Consider the following 26,079-nt stretch of genomic DNA (forward strand, 5'->3'; position numbering starts at 1 on the left):
CATTACTCGACACAAAACCTTCTCAAGTGCTGTTGTGTGTTTATCAATTCGACTTTTTTTTTATTATATAGATTTATCAACGTTCATCTTTAATAAACGAATTGAATCCAAAAATAAAATCCCCCCCCTTAACGAAGAAAAGTCGCTAAATTTAACCCTCTATAAACAAAACAGCCCATAATTAATGATTTTATAAACACTATCAGCTAAAATTATCCCTTTGTAAACAAAAACCAGAAAAACAATTTAACTTTAACCCCCACCCCCCACCAAAAACAAGGAAAACCCCCATATTATTCGGATCTTTTCCAATTTGTTTTTATTGTTTTTTATCAGCTCATTGTTTACGTTGTTTGTTTGTTTTTTCCTCCTTGATAAAAATAAACGTAGGAAATAATAATCTTTACAAATTAAGGTTAAACAAGATTAGAAAATAAAATGGTGTATTAATGATAATATGTTTTACGCTCGTTGTACCTTGAGAGAGTGTAAACAAAGGTATAAAATATGTTTCTCTCTCTCTCTCTCTCTCTCTCTCTCTCTCTCTCTCTCTCTCCTTCTTTGTCTGTCTAATTCTTTATCTTTGTTGGTCTATATCTCGTTCTCTTTCTTTTTGTTTATCTGTTTGTCTCTCTCTCTCTCATACGTACACCTGCATTGTATCCGTTTCTGAATCATCCCTCTGGGGAGCAGGGAAGAGAGAGAGAGAGAGAGAGAGAGAGAGAGAGAGAGAGTTCATAGGTATCCCCCTCAAAACACACACACACACACACACACACAAATAATTATAACAAATATTTTTTTTCTTTTTTTAAACGTCGTGTTGCCGAAACTGTCAACTCAGTAAACTTACTGTCTGGCTACCTTAGGGACCCCAGACGTGGACAAGACAACACTACCCTCAAGTATATCGATTTAGGTAACAGAGTCCCAGAACCTAAGAGTCGGGCCAGATTTTCTCATGTTAATTGCGTCTTTCTTGCAGTCATCATTCATTCTTTGTTCTTGTTGTTAGATATCCTACGTCAGTTGCTTATTTCTTGCGTAATTTGTGTCTTTCTTCCAGTTATCATTCATTCCATGTATATATGCCGTATGTCAGTTGCTTATTTCTTGCGTAATTTGTGTCTTTCTTGCAGTCATCACTCGTTCTTTGTATATATCCTGCGTCAGTTGTTTATTTCTTGCGTAATTTGTGTCTTTCTTGCAAACATCGTTCATTCTTTGTTCTTGTTGTATATATCCTGCATCAGTTGCTTATTTCTTGCGTAATTTGTGTCTTTCTTCAGTCATCACTCATTCTGTGTATATGTCGTGCGTCAGTTGCTTATTTCTTGCGTAATTTGTGTTATTCTTGCAGTCATCGTTCATTCGTTGTTCTTGTTGTGTACTGTATTGTAAATCCTGCGTCAGTTTATTTCTTGCGCCAAATACGTATTAATCGCGCCTGCTTGTAACTTTTTTCTCGTCCTTATTATTTAAGCGAGGATCTCTTGCGAAATATATACATATATACACACACACACACATATATATATGAAGCAAGATGGTCGTCTTCATCGCTTGAGTGGCGAGTGAGTCTACGTGATCAGAGCCACATGGTCGTCTCTTGCCCCTGAGTAGAATACATATGTGTGTGTGTGTGTGTGTGTGTGTGTGGATAGTCAGAAATATGAGTGTCATTTACTGTATCCCTGTAGATCTGTAGTTGTATTATTGTACCTGTACTTGTAGTTACTGTATGTGTACCTTCTCATTCTACATGATTGTAATTGTGTCTGTACGTACGTGTATCTGTACTTGTTTTTGTATTTTTATATGTATCTGTCCTTGAATCTGTACCTGTACTTGTATATGTTGGGTACGTAGTTGTTGTCTTTGTATCCGTGTGCCTATACCAGTCTAATTACTGTACCTGTACTTGTATATTTATGTAAATATTTCTAAATATACTTGTAACTAATTCTGTATCTGTACCTGTGCCTGTATTCACCTTTGCCTTTAGTTATAATACTTAAAATTGTACATGTAATTAGCTCTGTACCTATTTTGTACCTGTATCTTTACCTATACAGTTATTTATAAAAATATAAAGAAATACAATTAAAGTTAAAAATTCAACATATACACGATGGCAATTCGGCATATAACATATACACAATGGCAACTTGGCAACCGTGTTATCATACTACCCAGAGCGTATTTACCAAGCAGGGTGTTTGTGTATGAATGGCAAATATACGTGATTCGTGCCATCAAAAAGTTCTTACACGCGTTATATGGTAAGGCGTAGGAGGTAGTGGGTGGTGGGGTGGAGAGCAATATTTACGTCGTGGCAACTGTGCACGTGTGATGGATGATGTGAGAGGAAATTTAAGTAAGTTTCTCCCGTGTTGGTGGTGTGGCTCCGAGGTGCTGTGTTTGTTGATGTTGGAACAATGCAGGTGGTGGTGGTGGTGACGGGGGCTGGCGAGCAGGGTAGGAACAAGGAAGAAGAAGGAAGAGGATAAAAACTAGGAAGGGGGGGAAGAAAAAAAAGAGAGGATAGGAACAAGGAAGAAGAATAAGGAAGAGGAAAGGGGACGAGGAAAATGAGGACAGGCCCGAAGGTAGAATGACTGAAGGAAGGGAGAAAGACAGAGAATTGAGACAGACACACAGACGGACCGATAGACAGACAGACAGACAGACACACACGCATAGTAAAAGAGAAATCCAAGGATTAAGTCAGTGGTAAATGAGATGAATAAGAAGATAATAAACGTTAGCAAAAGAGAGAAAGAAACAGAAAGATGAGAGAGAGAGAGAGAGAGAGAGAGAGAGAGAGAGAGAGAGAGAGAGAGAGAGAGAGAGAGAGAGAGAGAGAGAGAGAGAGAGAGATCGAAGAAAGACGATATAAACAAAGAGATAATCAGAAAAAATAAAAAGAAAGATAGCAAGGCAGAGAGATCAATAAATAGAGATAGACAGACAAAAATAGACAGATTAGCAGACAATCAGATAGGCAGGCAGGCAGACAGGCAAGCAAACAAACACACACACACACACACACACACACACACATGTTCCTTCACAACATCGGCCATAAACTGCGTATATAATGTTATTCTGGGAAACGTCTGCTGTTCTTGAGAGAATTTTTGTCTAATTTCCTGGAAGTCGACAAGTGTGTTTTGGGCTGAGTGACGCGAAGAATAACACCCCCCCCCTCTCCCTCTCTCTCTCTCTCTCTCTCTCTCTCCTCTTGGCTGGTTTAGTAAGGTGAATTTTGAACACATATTCGTAGGTTAGGTTTATGTTAGGTTTAGGTTAGGTTTAGGTTAGGGTAGGTTAGGTTAAATCGACGTGAGTGTCAGATAGGAGAAAGGGAAGAAAAACAGATGATAGAGAGAAGATATATTTAAAACAGCTGTGAAAAGATGGAAAATAAATAATTTGTGGATGATAGGATAATCTACAGAGGGTGATAAAGGATAGAGAAGGAAAGGATGATGATAACAGGTGTTGAAGTAGAAAAATAAAGATGGAAAGACGGAAGAAGAAAACTGGATGAGGATGATTGATTCGCAGAGAAATGAAGAAGAAATGTAAAAATAAAGAAAGTGGTTTGGGATAAGGAAGAGAAGATGATGATGATGATGGGAAGAAAGAAAAGAAAATAGAAATGGTAATGAGATGAGAAAGAGTAAATAATGAAGAAGACAAATAATAAAGAAGGAAATAAAAAACAGAAAAAAGAAAACCTTGAGATCATTAATTAACAGGAAGAGTGTGAGTGAGTGTAGACTGACTGACTGACTGACTGGCGGACTGACTGACTGACTGGCGGACTGACTGACTGACTGACTGACTGACGGACTGACGGACTGGCAGACTGACTGACTGACTGACTGACTGACTGGCGGACTGACTGACTGACTGACTGACTGACTGACTGACGGACTGGCGGACTGACTGACTGACTGACTGACTGACTGGCGAACTGACTGACTGACTGACTGACACAGAGAAATTCAGAGTGAGAGACAGACAGAAGTATTATGGGTATGATTTTGACAGGGAACTGACAGGGGTAAGACAGGCGAACAAGATGAACGTGTGGCGGCGTCAAATTGTTTCTGGGAAGATGTATGAATGAGTGTATAATGACGGTGAGGGTGTGTACTCGTAGAACAGCACGAGAGAACGTTAGAGATTAGTTAGAATGATTTACGAGAGAGCATGAACAAGTGTGTGTGTGAGGACGTGGAGAGAGATAGACAGAGAGAGATAGAGGAATAGACAGAAAGACAAACAGAGATAGAGACAGACAAGAGAGAGACTTAGAGAGAGAGAGAGAGAGAGAGAGAGAGAGAGAGAGAGAGAGAGAGAGAAGATGATGCAGGTAGAGAGAGGAAGAGACAGAGAGACAGACAGAGAAAGGCATAGAGAAAGAGACAGATAGAGAGAGGCATAGACAGAGACAAGCACAGACAGAGACATAAACAGAGACAGAAACACTGACATCGAGAGACAGAGACAAGAGATAGACATCGAGAGACAGAGATAGGCTGAGGCATAGACAAAGAGACTCACACACACACACACACACACACACACACACACACACACAGACAGACAGACAGACAGTGACCTTTCATAACCCACATCACCCCGTAGTATGGTAGAAAGACATCGTACCGTACTTGTCATATACTTGTTGGTGGTAGTAGGGACGGGGCTTGGCAACTGGGTTTGGTATTAGTATGCTCTGTGGACTGACTGATTATGAAGTGAGTCACTGTGTATTTTAAAAGATTTACTTGTGTACTGTGTATGCAAAGCTGATGATACGAACATGTGTGTGTGTGTGTGTGTGTGTGTGTGTGTGTGTGTGTGTGTGTGTGTGTGTTGCTGGCTGGTCTTCCAAACTTGTCCTGTTTTCTGATAGATAGATAGATAGATAGATAGATAGATAGATAGATAGATAGATAGATAGCGTGACTTATGAGACACTGTATAATAAATCTCATAATGCTCTCGGGAAAAGTAACTTTAAGACAGATAGACAGACAGAGACAGGCCTGCAGGTAGGTTCTGACTGACAAGCAGACAGACGGAGAGACAGACACACAGACAGACAGAGATAGACAGACTGACTGAGAGCAAAGTCTACAACCTAACCATCAGACTAAAGACACACACACACACACAGGCCAGACAGACAGACAGACAGACAGGTGTTGAGGGAGCGGCAGACGGGTGGTAGACAGTGCAACAGGGTGAGTCATACAGAGTTGACCTTTGACCTCGTCCTACTGAGGCGAGGGAGAAGAAGGGATGAGGGAATGGCGGAGGAAAGGAAGAAGGAATAGAGAGACGAAGGAAAGAAGGGAAGGAAAAAGAGTGGAGAGAAAGAAAACAAGAAAAGGAGAAAGTGGGTAATGTAGCGAAAGGAGGGAAGGAGTGGGAGAAACAGAGAAGGAGTGAGGGAGGAAAGGAGTGAATGCTGAAGGAGGGAGGAAGGAAAAATGGGAATAATTTAAATAATATAACAAATAACAATAGACGATGAGAGAGAAAGAATTATATTAGAGAAATGGAAAACAAAGGAGAGGGAGAAGAGAGAAGGAGCGAGGCAATAAAAGGGTGAAGAAAGGAGGAAGGGAGGAGGAGGGAATTAAGAAGACAGGGATAACATATACAAAGAGGAGATGGAGGGAAAGATAAAGAGATAGAGAAAGGATTTAGAAGAGGGAGAGAAGGAGGGAAGGAGTAAAGAAAGGAAGGAGTAAAGGAGGTAGTGGACATGAAGCAAATAAGTAACAAATGGAAGGTGAAAGTGGAAAGAAAAATATGGGAAAATAAGAAAGAGGGAGAGAATTAAGATTATAAATGATAAAGAAATAATAATAATAATGGTACAACGAAGAAGAATAAATGAATGGAGAGAGAGAGAGAGAGAGAGAGAGAGAGAGAGAGAGAGAGAGAGAGAGAGAGAGAGAGAGAGATACAAAAAAAGAGAGGTGGAGACAGAGAGAGGAGAGAGAGAGGAGGGAAAGAGACAAAGAAAGAGAGGCGGAGACAGAGAGAGGAAAGACAAAAAGAGAGAGAGAGAGAGAGAATGTTTTGTCTGGACACTAAACAGATCAATAACTCGGGGCTGTCTGTCTGTCTGTCAATACAGCTGACCAATAGATCAGTTCACTAGTTCCTGAGATACAGCAAGATACAGGCCAGCAGACTGTAACGTGACTGTTGGTGTGAGGATACAGCAAGATACAGGCCAGCAGACTGTAAAGTGACTGTTGGTGTGAGGATACAGCAAGATACAGGCCAGCAGACTGTAACGTGACTGTTGGTGTGAGGATACAGCAAGATACAGGCCAGCAGACTGTAACGTGACTGTTGGTGTGAGGATACAGCAAGATACAGGCCAGCAGACTGTAACGTGACTGTTGGTGTGAGGATACAGCAAGATACAGGCAGCAGACTGCCAACGTGACTGTTGGTGTGAGATACAGCCAAGATACAGGCCAGCGAACAGTAACGTGACTGTTGGTGTGAGGATACAGCAAGATACAGGCCAGCAGACTGTAACGTGACTGTTGGTGTGAGGATACAGCAAGATACAGGCCAGCAGACTGTAACGTGACTGTTGGTGTGAGGATACAGCAAGATACAGGCCAGCAGACTGTAACGTGACTGTTGGTGTGAGGATACAGCAAGATACAGGCCAGCAGACTGTAACGTGACTGTTGGTGTGAGGATACAGCAAGATACAGGCCAGCAGACTGTAACGTGACTGTTGGTGTGAGGATACAGCTGATACAGGCCAGCAGACTGTAACGTGACTGTTGGTGTGAGGATACAGCAAGATACAGGCCAGCAGACTGTAACGTGACTGTTGGTGTGAGGATACAGCTGATACAGGCCAGCAGACACGTGACTGTAGGTGTGAGGATACAGCAAGATACAGGCCAGCAGACTGTAACGTGACTGTTGGTGTGAGATACAGCAAGATACAGGCCAGCAGACTGTAACGTGACTGTTGGTGTGAGGATACAGCAAGATACAGGCCAGCAGACTGTAACGTGACTGTTGGTGTGAGGATACAGCAAATACAGGCCAGCAGACTGTAACGTGACTGTTGGTGTGAGGATACAGCCAAGATACAGGCCAGCAGACTGTAACGTGACTGTTGGTGTGAGGATACAGCAAGATACAGGCCAGCAGACTGTAACGTGACTGTTGGTGTGGACAGCAAGATACAGGCCAGCAGACTGTAACGTGACGTTGGTGTGAGACAGCAAGATACAGGCCAGCAAACAGTAACGTGACTGTTGGTGTGAGATACAGCAGATACAGGCCAGCAGACTGTAACTGACTGTTGGTGTGAGATACAGCAAGATACAGGCCAGCAGACTGTAACGTGACTGTTGGTGTGAGGATACAGCAAGATACAGGCCAGCAGGCTGTTTTATAGGTCAGGAGGCAAATGAAAGAGAGCGATTTAAGTAAGTAGAGAGAGAGAGAGAGAGAGAGAGAGAGAGAGAGAGAGAGAGAGAGAGAGAGAGAGAGAGGCATTAAGAGGGTGACGTGCGGGATGGTGGCAACGCTTGACTCACTTCTATAAAGGTTCGTCGCTGACTTGGTAATGCTGACACGGTTAGGGAGAGTGATCAAAATAATTTCTTCTGTAACAGAGGGGCCATTTCGATATTTAGAACAAAAAGATTGCTCACATTATCTTTAGTTCCATATGCACATACATAAATACATACAGACATACTGAGCGCTTACACACACACACACACACACACATAAGCTAAAAACACACATACAATATACAAACACGCACACACACACGCTATAAAACACATATACTAAAACACATCATATACACACATACATACACTAAACAAACACACACAATCCACACACACACACACACTACACAAACACACACACACACACACACACTACACACACACACACACACACACACACACACACACACACACACTACACAAACACACACACACACACACACTACACAAACACACACACATGAACCAACTAATAAAAACAATGTAAAAAAAACAGCATTGGGACAGCTGGTGGCAGTTGGTGATGCAGGTGGTGAAGACAGATGGCCCAGCCTAGCTTAACATTGTATTAACACTGTAAACATTATATTAACATTGTAAACACTAACATTATACACACTATAAGTTGACATAATTCAGTAGATGTTTAACAATTTTTCGCAATATATTAACATCACCGTCACTTGGGTAGACTAGGGATCGAGCAACGACCAGGGAGTTGTGTTGTATCCACTCGGCCACAGCACACCATGTTATTAACAGATAGATAGATAGATAGATAGAGTATTTGTAAGATAGAGACAGACAGACAGAGCGAGAGAATATATTGGCAACAACAACAGCAATAATAATAATAATAAAATAATAATAATAATAATAATAATAATAATAATAATAATAATAATAATAATAGTCTGATTCTGACTCGGGTATATTCAGTAATCATGTGTTCTGTGAGTCTTGAGGTGGTAGTAAGTGGTAGTGATAGAAAGTGGTAGTAATGGTAGTAGGTATTGGACTTGGTAGTCGTAGATGACGGTGGTAGTCGTAGTAGGTAGTGGTTGGGGTAGTAGTAGGCAGTGGTAATAACAAAAAATTGAATCAAATAAGGTAAAAAATCAACTCGCCTTAACAAAGCACAGGTGTGTATGATCGGATAACGACGCTCAACGAAGATATCCCTCGTTAACCATCGTTGAGCATCCTTCAAGGGCGACCTAACAATGCAATTCTGAGAATCTAATAGGCCAGATAGCGGTAGTTTATGCCGTGATGGTCATTGCAGATAAAGGTGATGAACCGCTCAGATAGCCTTAGGGGTACTGGGTGAGGGAGGAGGGAGGCTAATTTGCTATATCTGGTGATAGTTGGGGGTGATAATTAGGGTGGTAGTCGGAGGTGGTAGCTGGGGAGGTGATATCACATGGGTTAAGAGAGGGAGGGTGATAATCTCGGGTGTTGCAGAGCGAGGGAGAGGGAGAGGCGAAGGAAAGAATGGGAATAAGAGACGAAGGAGATTGACAAGGGAAATCGAGAGGGGGTATGGTAGTTACAGTGGTGGTGGTGGTGGAGAGAGGTTGGTGGGTAGGATGACTGGTTGAGAGGGAGGGAGGGAGGGTTAGTTAAGTGAGTTAACAAATTTATTGACAAAGCTTGGAGTACAGTTTGCGTATTCTGAGTAATTCAGTCAGGTCTTGACACTGAGGGTGGTATCACTGATCACTGCCACGCAGGACAGAGGTTCGTACACAAAGGAATAGATCATATTCATTAGCAGTATATATAGGTCAGAGTCATGTGGGTGATGTCACTGTTCACTGCCATGCAGGACAGTGGTTCATATACATTAGAAGTCATATTCTAATTGAGGACTAATCAGTAAGGGCTATCAGCAAATTTTGGATGAACAGCAAGAATGTCCTCAAGCACCCCTGATTCAATGTAATTACTAAGTTCATGATACAATAAGTCAGGTGGCCTGAAGTCTTTGACAAGGTCACATTCAGAAATATATTGTCCAAGTGTATGCTTTAAAGGTTCATCACAAAATTATGTCTAGGATAACATTCCACTAATTAAAACCAATAGTTGTACATGAGAATAATGAGAAGGAGGCAGAGCTGAAGGAGTAGGAGGAACTGAAGAAGGATGAGCGGGAAGGAGTAGGAGGAACTGAAGAAGGATGAGTGGGAAGGAGTAGGAGGAGGAAGATGAGCAGTTGAAGAAGGAAGAGGAGCTAGTGGAGTAGAAGGAGTAGGAGCAGGAGGAATTGAGGAAGGGGAGGAAAAGAAGGATGAGTGGGAAGGAGTAGGAGGAACTAAAGAAGGAGGAGGAGGAGTTGGAGCAGGAGGAGTTGAAGAAGGAGGAGGGGAGAGGTGAAGGAAGAAGAACTGAAGAAGGGGTAGGAGAAGAATAACAAGAACTGATGAAGGAGAAGAGGAAGAAAAACAAGAACTGATGAAGGAGGAGGAGGAGAAGGAGTAGGAAGAGAAAAAAGACTAAGCAAACAGTTTAACAATCAACTAATACAGATAGACACTTTCATAGGTATTACCATTAAGACCCGTGCGTTACATCCTGGTGGTGGTGGTGGTGGTGGTAGATGGTGGTAGTGTAAGTAGTGTTAGTAGTAATAGTGGTAGTGGTGATTGGTAGTGGTGATATTGGCGGTAGTGATGATAAGTATTGGTGGAGATAGGTAGTAGTAATCGTGGTAATAGTGGTAGTGGTAGTGTTAGTACCTGCAGTAATAGTGGTAGTGATGGTGGTAGTGGTGGTAGGTGGTAGTTAATATACGTGCCACCAGGAGGAGATAGAGGTGGGGGCAGTTTAGTGAATCAGTTCAGGACTTTGACCACCGGATGGGCAGTCCCTCTCTGGAATATACAAGCTGTGTCTTACGTTCTCATCTCCCACAAGTCATTGAGGTGTGTGTGTGTGTGTGTGTGTGTGTGTGTGTGTGTGTGTGTGTGTGTGTGTGTGTCTCTGTATCTGTCTATTCCTGTACGTGTCTGTGTGTCTACATGTGTGCATATGTGAAGTTACTAGCCATTCCACTTACACAGATATCCTTCAGACAAGGCTAGTGACTCACAGCAGCCAGGATACCGAAGGATACATAAGGATACTCACAGCAGGATACTCCCGTCTTGTGGTCTGGGTATCCTGCGGTTTAGGATCAATTAGGAATCCTTGATCAACACAGATATGATTCTACAAGTTCGTGGTTAGGTTACGTGTGTAGTTCTGATCACCTGTGGGTAGTTCTGATCACCTGTGTGTAGTTCTGATCACCTGTGGGTAGTTAGGTTAAGTTAGATTATGTAAAGTTAGGTTAAGTTAGGTTAGGTTAGGTTAGGTTAGGGTAGGTTAGGGTAACAGAGTGTTTATTCATCCGCTAAAAAAAACTAAGGTTCCTAAGTTTCAAGAGTTCCAAAAACTCAGCTTCACCATCAGATAAAACCCTTAAGTTATAGTCTCGGTGTGTGTGTGTGTGTGTGTGTGTGTGTGTGTGTGTGTGTGTGAGGTGGTGGTCGCTCTATAGAGGATGGAGATAGTAGTTCTCTCATTATGTATATATCTATCTATCTCAACAGAAATTAAACCTTTTCTTTCCAAACTATTTCTCTCAATATTTTCAAAACATCAACTAATTCTAAATGCAATTAAACATCACCCGGAAATGTTGCATAAAACATCACTTCTTAATTGACTGTTGCAATATACAGTACACAACCTCTCTCTGACAATTCGGTTCCTTCAGTGAAAAAAGTTCTGAGTCGATTTTTTTTCATTTTTCTTCCATTAGTGAATCAGATTTTTTTGTAGCTGCTTTACCTGGATTCTGATGTAACAATCTCTCTCTCTCTCTCTCTCTCTCCCCACATATTAAAGTAAGATACATCACACAGAGTCTCGTAAACCTTGCCATTTATTTCACACCTTTACACAACACATCGGCCCCTCCAGTCTCAATACAGTCTCGCCGCCATATTGCCAATCTCTTCATCGTCTCGCAGTGGAGGTTAGAAGAGCCGCTCATGACTCCATTTTTAAGGAGAAGAATTAACTTAAGATCATTTAGGTTATATGAATTTTAAGAGGGGAGTGGTGGTAGTGGTGGTGGTAGTAGTGGTGGTAGATGGTGGTAGTTATTGGTTGACTGTTTATGGCTAGTGGTAAATGGTAGTGGTAGTGGTAGTAGTGGTGGTAGATGGTGGTAGTTGTTGGTTGACTGTTTATGGCTAGTGGTAAATGGTAGTGGTAGATGGTGGTGGTAGTGGTGGTAGTTGTTGGTTGACTGTTTATGGCTAGTGGTAAATGGTAGTGGTAGGGTGTGTCCGCCTAGTGACATGTAGTAGTAGAATTAGTAGTAGTCCCAAACTAGTGAAACACCCTGACTTAACCCCAGCAGAAAGAGCACTTCTTGCACTTCCACCAAGACTGGGAGGGATGGGACTAACTAATCCAGAGGAGATTGCTGCCACTGAACATCAAAATTCACTTAAGCTCACAGCAGCCCTCACGGACCACATAATAGCCCAGAATGCAACAGGGGAAGTGGATACCAGCGAAGTAAATAAGATTCGTAGGTCCATTACGACAGATCGACAGCACTGCCAAAATGAAAAGTTGCAGCAAAGATTGCTGCAGGTTCCAGAAAATTTGAAAAAAAAGTAGCTATAGCGCAGGAGGTGGGCGCCTCGAACTGGTTAACTACGTTACCGATAAGGGCAAATGGTTTCAGTCTCAATAAACAAGAATTTACAGATGCCATTGCTCTAAGGTACGGTTGGCCAGTAGAAGGTTTGCCCTCCCAATGCGTGTGTGGCTCTTCCTATGATGGCGATCACGCCATGGTCTGCAAGAAGGGGGGCTTCATATGCATGAGGCATGACGAGGTAAGGGATCTCACAGCAAATATGTTGAAGGAAATCTGCCGGGACGTCATGGTAGAACCGACCCTCCTTCCATTGGATGGCGAGATCTTCCAACACAGGACTTCAAACACATCTAACGAAGCCCGTGTGGACGTCAGTGCTCGAGGATTCTGGACGCGGGGACAGCGAGCTTTCTTCGACATCAGGATTTTTGATCCCATGGCCGCATGTCACCGTAACCTAGCTCTCGATGCTGCACATAGGAGGAACGAGAACGACAAGAGAAGGGCATATGGGGAGAGAATTCAAAACGTTGATCAAGGCAGCTTCACTCCTCTAGTGTTCACAACCTCTGGTGGGATGGGCCCAAGTGCAAGATGTTTCTACGCCAGACTCGCGGAGTTGATCTCCGAACAGAAGCAGCAGCCCAGAAGTTATGTCACAGCCTGGATGAGATGTCGACTGTCTTTCTCTCTCCTTCGGTCGGCTTTGCTCTGCCTCAGGGGAACGAGAGCTTCTGCCCCTACTCCGACAACTGCTGCAGATATTGACTATGAGGCTACAGTCACTGAATGCCGCATAGATCTGCGGCTCAACTAATTTAACACAGATAGGATAGCTACTTATGTATTAGGATATTTAATATTAAGGTAAATAAATGGTGACGAAGGTGTGGCTATTGGGGGAGGCTGGAGGCCAATTAAAAAAAAAAAAAAAAAAAAAGTAATAGTAGTAGTGTAGTGATGGTAATAGTGATGGTGGTAGTGGCAGGTGTATCCGCCTAGTGACATGTAGTAGTAGTAGTAGTAGTAGTAGTAGTAGTAGTAGTAGTAGTAGTAGTGGTGGTGGTGGTAGTGATGGTAATAGTGATGGTGGTAGTGGCAGGGTGTGTCCGCCTAGTGACATGTAGTAGTAGTAGTAGTGGTAGTAGTGGTAGTGATGGTAATAGTGATGGTGGTAGTGGCAGGGTGTGTCCGCCTAGTGACATGTAGTAGTAGTAGTAGTGGTAGTAGTGGTAGTGATGGTAATAGTGATGGCGGTAGTGGCAGGGTGTGTCCGCCTAGTGACATATATTATTGAGATTTATGCTGTTTATGTTGAGACAGAAACTGATATCTGCGAGTGGCCGAAGAAGAAGGAGGAGAAGGAGGAAGAAGAAGAGGAGAAAGAGGAAGAGCAGAAGAAGAAGGAGGAGGAGGAAGAGTAGGGGTTGGAGAAAAATTAAGGGGGGAGGAAAGATTAGGAGGCGAAGTGAAGAAGGTAAGGAAAGAGAGAAGGAGGAAGAAGAGGAGAATAAGAATGGGTGAAGAAAGGGGAAGGGGGAAGAAGAGGAGAGTTAGAGGAAGGGATGATAAAGAAAATGAGGAAGAGAAAGCGGGTAAGAGAAGATAGAAGAAGAGAAAGGAAGGAGGTAACAGGAAATGGAGAAGAAAGTAAAAAAGGACAATAAGAAGAGGACGGAGAAAGACGAGGAAGGAGATGGTGAAGAACAGGTTAAAGAATGAGGGAGAAATGGAAAAGAAATATAGGTAAAAGAACATATAATAATTGAAGGAAAAAAATGATGATGAGAAGAAACAAGGAAAAAACTATCTCCTCCCCCCCATAACATAATGGTATAGTTAACTGTAGAATCATATTTTGTAAAGGGTTTTCTATGATATTCTGGTCAGTGTGGTTAGGTTAGGTTAAGATTAAGGCTTAAGATCAACCAGGTGTGTGTGTGTGTGTGTGTGTGTGTGTGTGTGTGTGTGTGTGTGTGTGTGTGTGTGTGTGTGTGCGTGCGCGTGTGCGTGTGTGTGGTTAATGGTGAACATCTACGTATGAATCTTAGGGAACAACTGTGCCTCTCTGATTGACGCCCCCACTAACGACTTCTCTAACGAACGGACTCACACCTGTCGCTATGGTGCCGGGTGAGGGGGAGGGGAGGAGGGGTAAATGGACATGGGGGTAAGGGGAGGGGGAGGGGTGTATTGGGCGAGGAGTTGTAGTGTGTATGGTGTTGGGACATGGGGGGTAGGGGTGGGGCGGGATAGGGGGGGGGGTACCTGGATATCTTTGGATGGGACGGATCCTGAATAATAGGATCTCCTCATTATCGAACTCCTCCTCCTCCTCCTCCTCTCTCTTCTTCTATTCCTCTTCTTCCTCATCTTCCTGGGGGGGTTTTTCTTGCACTTCCTCTTTTTTCTGCTTCTCCTTTGTTCCCCTGTTCTTCCTCCTTTCTTTCTTATCCTCCTCTACTCCCTCCTCTTTCTTATTCTCCTATTCCACGTCTTTCTTCCCTTCCTCCTCACCCTCTTCTTTCTCTTGCTCTCTTTCCTGCTCTTCCTCATTATCTTCTTCTCTTTCTCTTGCTCTTCCTCACTTCCCCCCCCCTCCTCCTCTTCCCGCTCCTTCATCGATATCCCGCTGTTCCGGGTATTGGAGGTTATAGGGAAGGAGGTTACCTGGGGTCCTAGAGAGGTTACCTGGGTTTTAGAGAGGTTACCTGGGATCCTAGAGAGGTTACCTGGGGTTCTAGAGAGGTAACCTGGGTTTTAGAGAGGTTATCTGGGATTCTAGAGAGGTTACCTGGGGTTCTAGAGAGGTTATCTGGGATCCTAGAGAGGTTACCTGGGGTCCTAGAGAGGTTACCTGGGGTCCTAGAGAGGTTACCTGGGTTTTAGAGAGATTACCTGGGGTCCTAGAGAGGTTACCTGGGATCCTAGAGAGGTTACCTGAGGTTCTAGAAAGATTACCTGGGGTTCTAGAGAGGTTACCTGGGGCCCTAGAGAGGTTACCTGGCCATCCCTCAACCCCCAGGTAATGTGAGGGCGGACAACACTCCTTCACTATCAGTATTCAGGCAACACCCTCTACTACGAATTGAAATATTGAGATTGTAGTGATGTTGATGAACTCTGTGTGTGTGTGTGTAACGCCCCTGTCAGCACAATTTACGGTATAAAAAGGTTCCAGCTTGTACAAATATCTCTGCAGTAGCCGTCAACAAATCAGTGACTATACCATCATAACAGATGTCAGTCACACGCTGATGATACAAGAGGGTCCAACACCTCGAACTCGTTGTGTTGTTCACCGACAGAATCATCTTATAAGGCACATCATCACTCGGGAGTATTTAGGCAATATAAAATAGTTTTCTACATTAACTGTACAGGCAGCGTCACCTAAACTGGCAATTCTTTCAAACCAGCAGCAAATTTCGCACTATAAAGTCGGCCAGCTATGCTCAGAGTGATCTCACGAGGCGAGTCGAATTCCAGCATGACATTAGCATTCAAGATGGATCTCGGTGACCGTATTACTGTGGTAACTAAAGCTGTTTATATTGAGGGGCTGTTTCAAGTGTAGTCAAGAAAGAAAACAATTGTGAACTCGTCCATTGCTTGTTAGTGGGAGAAATACCAGTGTGTACCAGCAAAATATAAACACTGCTGTCATTTCAATACTAGCTCACAATTAATATGTTCATAAATAATTTCATGTATTTTATATATTGGGATAACATTAAAATTTATGCTAAATATATCTTTAATTTAATATATTAGTAAATCTCCTTTGAACACGGGAGTGATAGCGATTTCAGTGAAGACCAGCATGTCAGAGTTAAGAGGAACAAAGAGCATTAGCTGGAATCCTCTGATCTATCGCCGGATTTGCTTGTTAGTTTGAAAAATTACCAGTTTAGGTGCTCGTGTGCCGCTGCCATAAAGAATCGGTTACAGAATTATAAATCTCGTCCTTACGCCTTCACCATCACAGGACTACATGAGATATAAAAACATACACAGGGGGGGGGGGTATACATATAAGTCTTCATATGGTGAATAGTTGTTGAAGTTATGCCAATCTGACCAAACAACACAACAGATTCCTTGGAGTAACGAACCGAGAACTGCCGCGCCCAGGACAACAATACCCTTCTCTCACTCACTGACGGTGTTCGAATGCGCTTCTTTAAGGAGCCACACAACCTTCTACCATTTAATCTGTTGACGTATCGCGGGAATGAATCTTGACTGGGTGGATATCTTCGCTTAAATGTACTCACTTAAATTCGCTTCTAAGAGCTCGTTGTGCCTGAAGTATAGAGCCGCTCAGAAGATAAGGTATTTTTTATAATCTCCATCTGATGTTACCGAGTTTTTGTGTCCTGCGGTGAACACTTGTGTCAATTCTCTAATGATAATCTGAAAGGGATCATATGAAGTATAGATTAGGTTTGAGTTGGGTTATGTTAGGTTAGGTCATAATGCTCTCACTCGAATTATAGCCCCACCAAATCTACCCTAACATTCGGACGCTCACCATATTTGCGCTCCCACCAAATTGACGCTCCCGACAACATCACATATACGCCAAATACACATTCCCGCCAAGTTAACACTCGCCAACTTGATGTAGTGATAATGCAATATTTGATTAACCAATGGACTGATGTGTTTGGTGAAGTACGTGTTCGATTTTAGCCAACTCATATACCTGTACAGGTAGAGTCTACATGGATCAGGTATAAAAAAAGAATCATTTCTTTAATTAACCTGACTACTACGTGTGTTGAGTACTGTGGTAATTATAGTTTAAGTTAACGAAAGAATAATCCCATAAATTAATTTCAGGATAACTCAAACTGTAGTGAATAATCTCATACGTCACTTCAGGATAACTCATCATTACCTAGAGAGATATGTATATGACAGGACCATGAAGGTAGACCCCCAAATATGTGCTTTGTTTGGCTGGGTACGTCGACGAAGTTAGACCTTGGCCGGTAGGTGGGGGTAGATGGACTCAGTGACGATGAGCTGACGACGATAGGATAAGACTTACTGGGTTTTTTTTTCTTGAATGTTATAAGACTTATTGGATGTCTGTGTATTAAAGATAATTTTTTGGGTGATTGTGTTTTATTTTTATTAGACTTGGATGAAGATTTTAATATAGGATTTTCTTAGTTTATTGATTATTGATGTCTAGACTTATCATAAACTTTGTGTACATTACTAGGATAATACTGTTATTGGTAAAGCATTCATTGATGGCTGAAAAAGCATAGCACATTGACGGTTTACATTTAGAAGCATAGCATTTGTGGAGGTGCAGTATAGCAACGGGATTTATAGAATCTGCTATGTGACTATAACTTTTGCTATACATCTTTCTCTGCTTGACGAACGAACAGGATAAACACACACATTGTTTTTAATCAGTGACGTCATCCAGACCGTGTTTACATTAAGAGCTGACCACGTGATCACACTATTTGTCAACAAAAGCCACGTGGGGCCGATCAGCTGACGGTGAACACGACCACATAGTGAGGGGAGGAGCGTGTTCTACAAGGGCGTGTTGATATTACCTTCTGATTTCTTTCTTGTTTTTGTTTTTTTAATCCTGGGGCGTTGAACTTAGAGTAACAGCACAGCGATAACAGCACAACGAGAACAGCAGTTAATAGAACACGAAGAATATTATCATGAGGACAACTGTAGCAAGAATGAAGTTACCAACAACAACAAGATGGGACAACAACGGCAGTAGTAGCAACAGCAATATAAACAGATGCACTAAGAGCAGTAGCAGCACAGCGAGAACAGCAGCGGCAGCAGCAGGAGGGCAGCAACAGCTAGCATATTGATGAAGGTGTGACGGAGACAAGGCGGAGTGGCCCAGCCTCAAGTTGACCTCCTGTTGCTGTCTGTTGCTGTTCCTGTTGCCGTTGTCGTTGTTGTTGCTGTTAATATTCCTGTTGCTGTTATTGCTGCTGTTGTTCTTGCTGCTGTTGTTCCCGTTGCTATTTCTGCTCCTATTCCTGTTGTTGTTATCCATGTTACTGTGTTTTTGCTGCTCCTGCTGTATTTGTTGCTGTCCTTGTTACAATACCCTTACTGCTGTACTTACTGTTAAGATCACAAGCACACACACACTGGGTTAGGTTATCTTAAGACCATTTTAGGTTAGGTTAGGTTAGGTTAGGTTAAGGATTGCGTGTGTATATATCTCATTTAGACGCGGCGGCTGTGAGAAAGAGTGTTGTGTCTTGTGTTGATTCAGCCACATACTGTACGTTATTTATGGACGTTTTCTTAGATTGTGGTAAAAAAAAGCGTTGGTGTTGTTGTTGTTATCTGTTATTGTTGAGGTTGTTGCTATTGTTATATTTTCTTGTTGTTTTTGTTATTTTTTTTTATTTTCATGTTTTTATTATTTTGTTCCCTTAGTTGTTATTCATCTAATTCTGTTGATGTTTTTGTTGTTTTTGTTTTCTGAAGAGAATTAAGAGATAGAAACAAGAGATAATGAAGGAGATAAAAGAGAAATGAGATAATAACGAGGATGAAAGGAAATAGAAAGACAGAGATAATGCAGGAGATATAGAGATAGACAGAGATAATGCAGGAGATATAGATAATGCAGCAGATTCAGAGATAGACAGAGATAATGCAGGAGATAGAGATAATGCAGGAGATACAGAGATAGAGACAGATAATGCAGGAGATAGAGAGATAGAGACAGATAATGCAGGAGATAGAGAGATAGAGACAGAGATAATGCAGGAGATGAAACGAGTGAACAATCGGAATCTTCGCCAGGCACATCCTCGCTTGGCGTTCGCATCGCCTCGCTGTTCGATTTTAAAGCTTCCTCCTCATTTCCGGACAATATTCGAATGTCCGGTGGAAGGGAACCTCTTGGGAGAGCTGGTACTTTTCGTTATTATTTTATGTAACAGAGTGAGGAGGGGTAGTGTGTGAGGTGAGAGAGGGATAGGGGTGGTATGAGGTAAGGGGGAGGGGTAGTGTGAGGGTGAGAGGGATAGTGTGAGAGAGGGGTAGTGTGAGAGTGAGAGGGGTAGTGTGAGAGTGAGAGGGATAGTGTGAGAGTGAGAGGGGTAGCATAGGAGTCAACATGGCCACATACTACACACGTCACATAAAGTAAAACAACATATCGTTCTGAAGACCAACATGATCAACATAATGCCATACCTGTGATTAAGTCAAGATAATTAGAGCAGCGACTCACCTGTACTCGACTTAGAATATTAGGTTAGGTTAAGTTAGGTTAGGTTGGCTTTTGTTGGATTGGGTTAGGTTAGGTTAGGTTAGGTTAGGTTAGGCTTTTGTTGGATTGGGTTAGGTTAGGTTAGGTTAGGTTAGGTTAGGTTAGGTTGGCTTTTGTTGGATTGGGTTAGGTTAGCTTAGCGAGGTAACGTGTGTATATATACAGGTACTCAGGGAGGGGCGATTGCCAGGTGTGCCCAGGTGTTGATGATAGTTTATACCTGTGTGTTTCTCAGCCCTGCCTCGCCCAATCCCGCCCAGTTCCAGGTGTGCTAGTGAGGCAAGTTGGGTGGGGGAGAAGAGGGAGGGGATGGGGAGTAAGAGAGGGAAGGGGATGGGGGAGTAAGAGAGGGAAGGGGAGGTTTCTGGTTACTGATGGGGTGAAGAGGAGGAAGAATGTAGGGGGAGGGAGGAGGGAGCTAATTGATTGTGGGGTGAAAGGAGGGTTATGTATCCGTGTGTGTGTGTGTGTGTGTGTGTATGTGTGTGTGTGTGTGTGTATGTGTGTGTGTGTGTGTGTGTGTGTGTGTGTGTGTGTGTGTGTGTGTTTGTTATCTCACCGTCTTCTCCTTTCCCTTCACCCTACTCTTTTTTCTCTCTCTCTCTTCTCCCTCTTTTATCTCTCGTTGCCAGTTCTCCCCAACGTACCCTCTTCCCTTCTTACCTCCCCTTCTTATCTCTCTTTCTTTTGCTACCTCATTATCCTCCTTAATCTGTTTCTCCCTCATTTCCTCCCTCGTTCACGCCTTCCTTACCTTCTTCCTTCCGTTACTCTTTCCTTTCTCTTCCTCCCATTCCTCTCTCACTGATTCTTCCTTTCATCTTTCACTTATTCCTCCTTTCTCTTCTCTCCTTGTCCTTCCTCCCTGACTTTATCCTCTATCCCTTCCTCCCTCCTCCCAGAACCAAAAAGAGATACAAATAGACAGACATATGGAGACAGACATACGGAGACAGACAGGCAGACAGACATACGGAGACAGACAGGCAGACAGACATATGGAGACAGACAGGCAGACAGACATACGGAGACAGACAGGCAGACAGACATACGGAGACAGACAGGCAGACAGACAGACCAGACAGACAGACAGATAGTGTGTCATTTATAGCTAGTCGTGTGGATAAAGGTGTTCGTGGAAGGCATTAAAGGATGGAACGAAATGAAGGAATCGGAGACGTGAGTAAGAACGAGATGGGGAAGATTAGGACAAAATTGGACTGCTTGTTGATCTGGACGAATTTTGATTGGTCGATTATATGATAGGGGCGAATTTTGATTGGTAGATGATAAGATAGGGAAGAATTTTGATTGGTCGATGATATAATAGAGAAGAATTTTAATTGGTAGATGATATGATAGGGGCGAATTTTGATTGGTCGATGGTAACTGAGACAGAATTTAATTGGCTTATAAATGTTTGTTTATTTACATTTTCATCCGTTTTTTTCCCTCTACACGTTGATGGTTGTACGCTTATGTACACTTACCATACACATGTAGTCTTGCACACACACACACACACACACACTCATGTACGTACGTAGAGCCGAGAAGCCGCTTGTGTGTGACCTGGTTATATGTTGTTAAATGAGCTGATGTGTTAAGGGGAATTAATGTGTATGTTTGACACATGCACTCACACGCACACAGACGTACACGACACAAGATGTAATCCTCATACATTAATACATGTACTCACACACAGTACACTGATAATTGTATACAGAGAGACGAATAAGGTGATCTTATGTATATATGTATATGTTGTACACACACACACACACACACACACACACACACACACACCATCCGCCGAAATCTTGGGGTCCAGGAATGTCTTTCTCGGAATTAATTAGGTCTTGTCTCTTCATTCCGCGGACTGTGTGTGTGTGTGTGTGTGTGTGTGTGCCTATGAACAAGTATATGGATATATATGCATGAGTTTGGGTGTACAGCATTGTATATTGCATTTCTCCAGAGCTCTTAGTGTTGTATGACTACATGACGTGTGAGTGTGTGTGTTTACAGTATACGGTTGTTTAACTATCACCGGACGAACACGTGCTGTCATGTCAACAAATCCACGCGCTCTGACTTAGCATCACATGACAGGCGAACGTGCTTGAGAAGTAAACTTAAACACGTGCTCTGGCCTAGCAACACGTGGCCGACGCACGTGCTGAAAAGGTAAACAGACACACGTGGTCTTGGTACAGCTGGCCACACACCTGGGGATCAGGAAACCATCACTCAAATTACAACCAAACACCATTTTTTCCTTTTTCTTTTTACAAACTTCCGCCTTCCGCCTCAGCCCCGCCCTGCCCTCCGCCTTGCCTTCCTCCTTCCTGGTTTACTGTGAACCCTGAATCACCTTCCTTAAGTTTATTTAATGTTGTATCCAGTGCTTATACCTGTACCCATACCTACACTGTACTTGAACCTATACGTACATTGAACGTACACTGTGTCTGCGTCCTTACAGTTGTGTTGTATTGCTTTTTGCAGGACAAGATCGTGAAGTGCAACATGAAACGATGTCCCAGCCTTGAGGGATGTTACTGGAAGTTGATGGAGGACCCTAAGCAGTGCTGCCAGATGTGCAAGGGTGAGTACCTAGGGTGTAAGGGAGGGTGAGTATCTAGGGTGAGGGTGTAAGGGAGGGTGAGTAGGGTGTAAGGGAGGGTGAGTAGGGTGTAAGGGAGGGTGAGTAGGGTGTAAGGGAGGGTGAGTAACTAGGGTGAGGGTGTAAGGGAGGGTGAGTGTCTAGAGTGTAAGGAAGGGTGAGTATCTGGGGTGAGGTGTAAGGGAGGGTGAGTGTCTAGGGTGTAAAGAAGGTTGAGTATCTGGGGTGAAGGTGTAAGGGAGGGTGAGTGTCTAGAGGTGGAGGAAGGGTGAGTATCTTGGGGGGGTGTGGGAGGTGATTGTCTAGAGTGTGAGGAAGGGTGAGTATCTGGGGTGAAGGTGTAAGGGAGGGTGAGTGTCTAGAGTGTGAGGAAGGGTGAGTATCTGGGGTGAGGGTAAGAGGGTGTAGGAGGGTGAGTGTCTAGAGGTAAGGAAGGAGATCTGGGGGTGAGGGGTGTAAGGGAGGGAGAGTGTAAGGAAGGGTGAGTATCTGGGGTGAGGTGTAAGGGAGGGTGAGTGTCTAGGAGGTGTGAGAAGGGGCTAGGGTCTGGGGTGAAGGTGTAAGGGAGGGTGAGGTCTAGGGGTGTAAGGAAGGGTGAGTATCTGGGGTGAGGGTGTAAGGAGGGTGAGTGTCTAGGGTGTAAGGGTGAGTGTCTAGGGTGTAAGGAAGGGTGAGTATCTGGGGTGAGGGTGTAATGGAGGGTGAGTGTCTAGGGTGTAAGGGAGGATGAGTGTCTAGGGTGTAAGGAAGGGTGAGTATCTGGGGTGAGGGTGTAAGGGAGGGTGAGTGTCTAGGGTGTAAGGGAGGATGAGTGTCTAGGGTGTAAGGAAGGGTGAGTGTCTCGGAAGAGAGTATCTAGGGTGAAGGGTGTGAATTGATAAAGGCAGATGATGCTAATGATGATTTACATGAGGATGATGATGAAGATTTACATGATGATGATGATAGTGATAATATAGTTAGCAAGAGAGAGAGGCAGCTAACAGCATCTGGGTGTGTGTTAACGGAGTCTAATATTAAATTAACCAATATTAAGTCCATTGTGTAGTAGTAGTAGAATGTGAGAGGAAAAAACCTTCTCCTTCTTCTTAACGTTCTTATTTCTTACACATTATTCTTATTATTCTTATTATTATTATTATTTCCTTGTCTATGTATATTTCTCTTCCTTACATTTATCACCGTCTACCTGTCTCGTTCCTTCACCAGGTTGTGAACACGAAGGCTCCTGGTATCATCACGGTGCCCGCTGGTCTGACGGATGCCAACATTACGACTGCCAGTCTGGTGTCCTCACTGTCACCCAGACACAGTGCCACACCCCCTGTTACTCCCCCCTGCCACGAAACGGCGACAAGTGCTGCCACAGCTGCCCTGGTGAGTGCCTTCCCTGTCATTATTCACCCTTGTTTTTACCCTGTTATATCCTACCCTGTCACCCCTTACAGTTACCCCTCTACATCTACCCCTTGACACCTACCCTGCCATTCATACCCCTTTTACGAGAGAGAGAGAGAGAGAGAGAGAGAGAGAGAGTGGCTGGATAAAGAGAAGAGAGAAAGGGGGCTGGATAAAGAGGAGAGAGAGAGAGGGGGCTGGATAAAGAGAAGAGAGAGGGAGAGAGAGAGATGGGGGAATTACGTAGATATTAATAGTCCCCAGTTTTCTTCCCAATTTTAACCCCAATTTCTACCCCAGTTTTAACCCAATTCACCACGAGTAGTAGGAACAGTGGTGTAGTGAACGAGGTTAGGTTAGGTTAGGTTAGGTTAATATTCAAGTAATGTTTATTTAGATTGATGTTGATGTATCAAGTTTAGAGGGTGTTGACGATGGGTGATGGTGGGTGATGATGGATGGTGGGTGATGGGTGATGGTGGTAGATGGTGGGTGATGGTGGTGGATGGTGGGTGATGGTGGTGGATGGTGGGTGATGGTGGGTGATGGTGGTGGATGGTGGGTGATGGTGGTGGATGATCGCGGGTGATGGTGGATGGTGGGTGATCGCGGGTGATGGTGGATAACAATGAGTGATGATGGATGACGATGGGTAATGGTGTGTGATAATAAGTGATGATGGATGACTGTGGGTGACAAATGATTGGATGACAATGGTGGATGATGGCGTCTAACTGTTAACAACCTTATCGGACAACCAAACGCGACAGACACCACTACAATGTATTCATTAACTCTGGTGGCTCTTTCACAATTACACACACACACACAAAAACACACACTTTCTTCTCTTGCTGTTCTATTGCCTAACGTCGGTTCTAATTGTTACTCCAGCTTAAGAGAGAGAGAGAGAGAGAGAGAGAGAGAGAAAAAAAAACACTCTCTGGACTTAATTTTGTATTTTCGAAGATATGTTTTTTTTTGGTAAGGTAGGTAGGCAAGCAAGTAAGTAAGTAAGTAAGTAAGTAAGTAAGTAAGTAAGTAGATATTCAGTAAACTCGCCATAAAAGTTTACTGTTGGTTCAGGATAGAGACAACGGGGTTATACAGTTCAGCATGTCTATAGACTATAGTTAACTTGTTTATAGTTATGATAGAAAACTTGACTAATCGAGGATAAACTAAAGTATTTTCAGATGTAACATTTTTTTTTTCTCTTGTTTTATCAAAGTTCATTAAGTTGTTTTGCTCCGATTTTTTGTGAAGATTGAATTTCTAGTGAGGATTTAGCGGGTCAGCCTTGTTGATAGTGATAACAGAAAACTTGACGGGTCGAGGGTAAACTGGAGTAAAGCGAGTGGTGGCGCTATCAAGGTGAGGACGGGGCACATCCGGCGTCTTCATCACCTTCACAAGACTCCTCTCGCGGAAGGCAGCTCACTGATAACTGACTAAACGAGGTGAATGCACGAGCTCCTACACTCTGTTCACTACACTTCCACCTGTTGGTACACCTTCTAATACCGACATAAATAAAATAAAAAAATAGTTGTAAAAACCATAACATACGTTGGGTTGTTGGGTAGATATTTTGTGTGGAAGGGATGAAGTCGTTTGTGTCTGTTATTGTAATTATTTTTAATAGTTTTACTTTCAGAAATGGATTGTATAATAATTGTTATAATAAACAATAAAAAAAAACAAATTATCCCAGACAAACAAATAATTCTAGAAAGAGTAACAGTAAACAAAATCAAGCAAACAACTGTAGACAGTATAGACATAAACAAAAGAGAAAATGACCAATAAAAATAATAGTCGCAGAAAATTGGGGGCGACAGTAGGGAGGAGACACTGACTAGACAAGTGCCTCTGTTAAAGATGAGATCAGGATGCAAGCAGATGACAGTGATTAATTGATCCCGGGAGGAACAGCTGGGTGATGAGGCTAGACAAAAGTAAACAAACCAATAGATAGAGTGAGAGACCCAGACTGATAGGAGTACACGAGGGAGAGATAAGAGAGATGGGAGAAAGAGGACAGAGAGAGAGAGAGAGAGAGAGAGAGAGATCAAACTAAAAGACACGCTATACCTAAACACTAATCCACCCACGCACCTCCCCCCCCCCACTCTCTCTCTCTCTCTCTCTCTCCATCATCACCACGCCTATGCTTCAGTAATAAGACTTGCCCCCCCAGCCTCCAACACCCCGACACGGCCAGCAATCACCGCCATATACAACAATATACAGGAGCCAAGGCGATGATGGGCATAAGTACACAAATATACACCACCACTACCACCACCACCACCACCACCACTACTACCACCACCACCACCGGCCCTAAGAATAGTACCCTCTCCTCCCTCACCCCCCCACACAACCCTTAACTTGTTGCTAAGGCAGTTACGGCGAGGTAAGATGGTTCAACCTCCTTTACTAACGCCAGACGATTTTATTCAACACACACACATACGTCCAGTAATGCAGGATAATAAACACTACT

General features: G+C 43.2%; 1 protein-coding gene across 2 annotated transcripts in view; it reads left to right on the plus strand.

Annotated features, from left to right (window-relative positions):
- LOC121880386 (BMP-binding endothelial regulator protein-like) overlaps positions 1 to 26,079 on the plus strand; it is a 133,534-nt gene that overhangs the window by 90,506 nt on the left and 16,949 nt on the right. For both annotated transcript variants that reach the window (XM_042387545.1, XM_042387544.1), the window contains exons 4-5: positions 22,055 to 22,154; positions 23,382 to 23,549. In XM_042387545.1, coding sequence (XP_042243479.1) covers positions 22,055 to 22,154; positions 23,382 to 23,549 — 268 coding nt within the window. The remainder of the gene's footprint in view (positions 1 to 22,054; positions 22,155 to 23,381; positions 23,550 to 26,079) is intronic.

The sequence above is a fragment of the Homarus americanus genome, unplaced genomic scaffold (genome assembly GCF_018991925.1).
Source record: "Homarus americanus isolate GMGI-L3 unplaced genomic scaffold, GMGI_Hamer_2.0 scaffold2759, whole genome shotgun sequence".
Classification (NCBI taxonomy): Eukaryota; Metazoa; Arthropoda; class Malacostraca; order Decapoda; family Nephropidae; genus Homarus; species Homarus americanus.